The sequence below is a fragment of the Zootoca vivipara genome, chromosome 11 (genome assembly GCF_963506605.1).
Source record: "Zootoca vivipara chromosome 11, rZooViv1.1, whole genome shotgun sequence".
Taxonomy (NCBI): Eukaryota; Metazoa; Chordata; class Lepidosauria; order Squamata; family Lacertidae; genus Zootoca; species Zootoca vivipara.
In genome coordinates, this window is record NC_083286.1 from 21,665,549 (window position 1) to 21,672,114 (window position 6,566).

A 6,566-nucleotide genomic window follows, 5' to 3' on the forward strand; every position below is an offset into this window, starting at 1 on the left:
CCACTGTTGGCCCTAATTTTCTGATGTGGGCAACCCTACAATATATGTACATAGCACCTTTGGTTCGTTGGACAATACAGTACTGTACCAGGATCGAAAATTTTGAAATCTCAGGTGACTCTGGAAAAAATTAATCACTTAGAATTATATGGAATATATTGGCTAATAAAAACAAATTTGATTCATTTTTACATGCTAAACTTACTCTGTGAGGAAACCCCACACTTAAAATTGCAAAAAAGAAATGGTGATATGGAAAAATTGGATGAAAGCAGGTATTTTGACATTGGACGAACTGATAGATGAGGAAGATGAATTTTATACTTTTGCTATTTTAAGACAAAAATATCATCTATCAGATGCAGCCCAATGGCAATATCTTCAATTACAACATCTCCTAACCAAGTGTGTTTGCTCCATCAGCCCTTTCAGCTTCCGAGATACCTGAGATATTGGAGCAATTGGACAACTCATTCAAAAATAAAAAGCCAGCAATTACTTTTTATAGATATAAATTAACAATACAAAAGTTCAATACACAGACAGTAAGAGATGATTGGAATAATGAATTAGAACTTTCATTATCACCCAGACTGTGGGAAAATGTATTTAAACAAAAGCAACATTGGACTAAGTCGCAGTGCAATCCACATCATTTATTTCACGGAACATATTATTTGCCTCGAAAAATCATATACCTTCTTAAACTTCTGTCACATATGAGGTTAGTGTGCTCTGGTGCCAGAAAACTTTCAATGTTCAAACTGTATGTTGGAATAGATTTTATTAAGTCTATCTAGATACTACCATAGCAACAATTTATAATGAGTTTCCCATATTACAATACTTTAATACAGATGCTACCAAATATCTGGTCTTAAATTTTATTTTATTCCATGTTTTAACAGTTTATATGGAATCAAATTGTGTTTCTGCTCTTGTTCTCCATCTTGGCTGTGAGTCCTGGCATGGGAAGGTGGGACTATGACTGACTCCAGCTACAAATGCTGAGGCTGCTGAACAGATTCAGGTTGGGGGTACTGTTTAGAGGATTTTATTGCTGCTATTGATATTAAATTTATGTGTTTATTTTGTATCTTTATTATGATTTATGTGGAAAGCTTCAGTTTGGCTGTGTGCTTTTTTGATGTTTTATTTATTGTTACGACTACTTTTGTTGTGTTTGAAAATTGTTTTGTTTTTATCTTGTAAGCCCCCTTGAGCATGGTTTTAAATAAAATGATGTATGTTTGCAGGTATGTTCTCTCTCCCACATAAGAAGGGATGCTAGAAGTATATTTTAACCTACACATACACTTTATAATACACTAGTCCCATAGCTGCCAAGTTATCCCTTATTTTAAGGGATTTTCCCTTATGCTGAATAGGCTTCCTCGCGAGAAAAGGGAAAACTTGGCAGCTATGCTAGTCCCAATATCATAATGTAACTATTGCATGCACTTCTAAAATAGGTTATAAAAAGGCACCAGTCAATATAAGCCACTGAGAATTGGAATTGCCCCATGATGCGGTTTTGTATTTAGATACGATTTTGTATTTAGATATGATTGATTTTATGCTTTAACAAAGTCTAGCTTTTATATGTTTGTGTGTGTGTGTGTGTGTGTGTGTGTGTGTGTGTGTGTGTGTGTGTGCTTACCTACCCCCTCCACTCTGCTCATTCAGGCTTTTTCTACCTTGTTCAACTCCATTGGCTCCTACCCAGTGACTTCTGTTCTGCTTCTGCCATTGCTCCTCCTTCCCTGTGTCTGCAGATGCCAGGCAGCCTTCACAGTGCTACTTTCATTAGAATCTAATTCTGCAGCAAAAAGAGGAAGGCAGTGCTTCATAGCACTGAGATGCCAGGAGACACATTTCAGGAGTACGGATGGGATGGGATATAGGTGCAGTTTGTCAAATGGCAACTCACTGGAGGGTCTTTGCTCTTCATCCCATATTGAATAAGAGAGTTAGAAAATGCATGGATGACTTAGGCTGCAATCCTATACTGTATAAACCTATCAGGAAGTAACCGCACACAGTGGAACTTATTTCTGAGTAAGCATACACAGTGTCGCGCTGTTAATGGAGTTTTGGGTACTTGATGGTTGTGAAGTGTCAGGTAACAATGCCTATTGGATACCACCCAGGGTCTGAAAAGATAGCGGGCAGTTTTAAAATATTTTAATAGTAAAATACATAAATGTTTTCAGCTGAGATTTCCAGTTGCATATTACTAAATCTACCCCTGGATTATTCAGCACTGGAACAGGTTATTAATTGATATTTTTCTTTTTCCCTTCATTGACTTCCCTGATGTTCTTGCCCCACCTTATTTGGCCTTTACAGGCAAAAGGCGCTGAAAACTCCTCTTACACTTGTATCAATGTGTGTGGAAAGGGATGTCACACCACAGCACCGTCCTCCTCATATCTGAGTGGGAAGCTACTGCACTCACATCGCCCCACCATTAGCCAACTAAAATACTGGCCCACCAGCTAAACCAAAGGTTGGTGTTTTCACAAACTCTCCACCATTAAATAAAATATTGCTTCAGGAGGAAGCTACTTTCAGATGAGATGGAGAAGGTTATATAAATGTCCTAAACATTTTTCGCCTGTAAAAAAATTCAACTTGAATCTTTCGACTTAAAATGAATCCTGTTTTCCAAAAGAAAACCGTGTGGCTTTCTACCTTTCTACCACCCCCTGTTTAGATTGCAGGTTGACACACACACACCCTCAATTCACGAGGAACACAGAATTTTTGGAAATGCTTTATCCATGCAAACACAAATGTTCTGTCAAGTCATAAGTATGCAACAGCTGTTACCATTAAATAATTATCCAGAATAATAATAATAATAATAATAATAATAATAATAATAATAATAATAATTTATTATTTATACCCCGCCCATCTGGCCGGGTTCCCCCAGCCACTCTGGGCGGCTTCCAAAAAAACAGAAATTCTAAAATACAGAAATCCATCAAACATTAAAAGCTTCCCTAAACAGGGCTGCCTTGAGATGCCTTCTAAAGGTCTGGTAATTGTTCTCTTTGACCTCTAGTGGGAGGGCATTCCACAGGGTGGGTGCCACTACCGAGAAGGCCCTCTGCCAGGTTCCCTGTAACTTGGCTTCTCGTAGCGAGGGAACCGCCAGAAGGCCCTCGGAGCTGGACCTCAGTGTCCGGGCAGAACGATGGGGGTGGAGACGCTCCTTCAGGTATACCGGACCGAGGCCATTTAGGGCTTTAAAGGTCAGCACCAACACTTTGAATTGTGCTCGGAAACGTACTGGGAGCCAATAATGCTCTTGAGATGGTATTTGCAAAACATTTCTTCATGTTTCAGAAGACGACGCTGCAAGCTTAGCCTCTTCCCAGATAATTAGTGCTAGGCTGTTCATTTCTTTGAACTAGGGCATCACTTTATTATTCTTCCTTTCAACTGCTTTAAATGATTCATTCCCACTCTCTAGCACCTACTGACAGAACCACAAATCCAAACTAGTATTTAAATTCCATTTTCAGTATCACTTGCCTCCATACCATAACAATAAGTTTAACATGGATAAAATAACGGTGCTGATTACCCAAAATCTGTATGTGGTTTTGTTTTTGTTTTTTTTTAAAAAAAAGATTTTCCATCTCCTATTAGAGCACTACAGATGGCGCATCTTTCAATACCGCCTCCTACACATGTGAAACAAGGGGCAAACAGCTCGATCCGTTTACAGCTTTCTTCCCTCGATATAAGAGGGTTGGTGGGCGGGAGGGAAGGAGGGGAGACTTGTGGGGAAGAGGAAGAAATCTTTGGCAGTGCGTGGATGCTGCTGAGCAGAAGTGCTGAGGCACCAACTCAGCACACTCGCCCCAGTCTGACCCCTGCTCCCCAACACCAGCAAGAGAAAGATGCCAAGCACTTGTCCCTCTCCCATAAGTGGCCATTCTCTCCTCCCCAACGTGCCACCTCTCCCGCAGAGGAACGGAATATCCCTCTGTCTTCCGGGATCAAGTCCTGAAACTGCCACACCGCGTCCTCCTTCCTAGCCAGGGGTGTCCTAACCAGGGGTGTGCCAACTTGAATGAAAGCGTTGGGGGGGGGGGGCAGATAAGCCCCACCCTGAATAGCTGATCCAAACACACATACTACAGTATTTGAATATCAATGCTCATCAACTTGGGGAGGGGGGCGCGCGCGCGGACCCCTCATTTATTGGGAGGACCGAAGGGATCCTCGGCAGCTAGGAGTTGGCTCCTCTGGTCCTAACTCTCTAGTCCCCAGCGCCACCTGGCCGCCTTTCCCCTCCGCATCCCTGCTCTAAAGCGAGACTGGCGGCCGCCCACACGGCTGTCTAGGAATGTCTCCTCTCTGCGGAACCACGATCTCTCTCTCTCTCTCTCTCTCTCTCTGCCTGGACCGCTCCGCGCACCCCCACAATCCCTTGCACCGCGCAGGACTTCGCTGGCCCTGCTGTGCCCCCTGCATTGCCTCACCTGGCGACAAGCGCCCCTGCTGCCGCACCACCGGCTCCTCTTCCCCTCACTTGGCCGGCGCTGGAAGCTGCCCCCCGCCCCCGCTTTGTTCAGAAACGCCTCCCTCAGCCCGGGCACCCCAGCGCCACCCTGCCTAGTGATAAGGGGGCCGCCGCCGCCGCCACCCTGACGTGCCAGCAGCAGCACCCAGGATGTTGCCCTCCCTGAAACGCCCGAGAGCCCTGCATAGCTCCCCCCCCCCCACGCCTCGCCACCTCCTCTTCCCCGGCGGCGCCCGCGCAAATCTCCCGCCTCCTCACCGTCCCAGCTCCGACTCCAGGTCGTAATAGTCGGCCAAGGTGTCTCTGTTGGAGCCGTCGATCCAGTAGTCCGGGACGACGGTGGCGGTGGCTCCGGAGGCAGGGACGCCCCCAGCCCGGCCCGAGGTCGGGGCAGAGGCGACGGCGGTGGACGTGGTGGGGGCGGAGGAGGGCGACGACGAAGACGACGACGACGAGGGCATGGTGACTTTCAGCATGCAACGGCGCGGGCGTCCGGCTCTTCAGGGGCTGAGGGGGAGCGAGAGGAACAAAGCGGCTAAGCAGAGAGGCGGGCTCGGCGGCGGCGGCGGCTCCGAGAGAGCGGCGTTGCTTGCTGGCGCGGCCGGCGGCGGCGGCGGCTGCCTAGGGAGCCAGAGCTGCCGGCCAAACTTCGAGGCGGGCGCAGCAGCAACAGAGGCGCTCGGAGACTGGCGGAACGGAAAGGGAGCTGGGGAGGAGGCTGCGGGAGGAGGGCGCGCCCCCGCTGTAGCGCGCCCGCGCGCGCCTGGGCACACCGAAAGTGTGTGTGAGAGGGGGGCGTCGCCCCGAAGAGAAGCGGCTCTGGCCGAGCAGAAGCCCACCCTTCCCGCCCTCTTGGCAGCAGTCTAACGAGGAGGGCAAGTTGAGGTTGGGCGCAGCGCGTAACGTGAGGGAAGGCGAGAGGGCGCGCGCGCGCGCGTCTCTCTATCTCTCCGTGTATGAGTGAATGTGCGCGCGCGTGTGTGCCAAGTGGACGGATGGTGGAGGGAGCCAGCCCAGCGCCGGGCTTCAGAGGTTCCTTTCGTTGAATGTGGGGGTTGCCGCCGCCGCCGCTGCTGCCATCGCAACACACGAAGGCAGTAGCGGCTGGCAGCTGTCCCGAGCTCGGCTCAGCGCAGCCGCTGCCCTGCCCTGCCCTGCCCTGCCTGCCAGCCACTCTCTGCGCGCGGGCGGGCGGGCGGGCGGGGTGTGTGTGCGAGACCCAGGCAAGCCGGACAGAGGGACCCCGCTTGGGGCGCTTTCCCGCAGGGCCCTAATGGGCGGAAGGGCTTCCTCGGCGGGTGGAAGGGCTCGCGCTCCACATTCCGCTCCACTTTGTGTGCTTCAGCAATGGAAGCAAATTAGAGAGAGAGGCCCCTCGCCCTCCTTTCTCTACAAGGGTCAGGTTGCAAAGCCACCAGTCCCGCTCAAAAGGCGGTTTCCTTTGGATTCGAAAGAGGGGTGCCAACTTGAATGAAATATTGGGGTGGGTGGGTGTCAAGGAAGCTCCGCCCTGCATAATCTATCACAAGATCCAGCACATACGCACAATCACACCGCATTTGAATGGCGGTGCCCATAAACATGGGGGGCAGGCCCCCTCAAATATTTTATTGAGGGGGAGGCGAAGGGATCTCGGCCCCTAGGAGTTGGCTCCTATGATACAAGAGGATGATTTGGGGTTCTGGACCTAAGTATCAACCAACCCCATTGGTCAAGTATCACATGCTTTCAGGAGGTCCAGCATGGGCAGTTTCACACACTAGGCAAAGGCCAACCCAGGTTGCCCACCAAACTTCCACTCAATCCATCACAGCTCCCTAAGGAGTGTGCCATGTGATATGATGCACATGTTTGCAAATGTGCATTTGTCCTATCATATTCATCCTACTTTTTTAAAGGCAAAGCTTCATACACTAGAGTCTGCTTCACATGCAAGGAGTCTTATCCTCCATTGGAGAATGTGCAGGCATATATTTCGGGGGCAATGTGAGCCGAATGGCTCATGTGCATAACAACCAGCCCCTTT

General features: G+C 48.9%; 1 protein-coding gene across 1 annotated transcript in view; it reads right to left on the reverse strand.

Moving 5' to 3' along the window:
- The window catches only part of CAMK4 (calcium/calmodulin dependent protein kinase IV), a 90,901-nt gene extending 85,596 nt beyond the window's left edge, over nucleotides 1-5,305 (reverse strand). The window contains exon 1 of the mRNA XM_035100264.2: nucleotides 4,799-5,305. Coding sequence (XP_034956155.1) covers nucleotides 4,799-5,016 — 218 coding nt within the window. The 5' untranslated portion in view covers nucleotides 5,017-5,305. The remainder of the gene's footprint in view (nucleotides 1-4,798) is intronic.
- Between the last annotated feature and the right edge of the window lie 1,261 nt (nucleotides 5,306-6,566).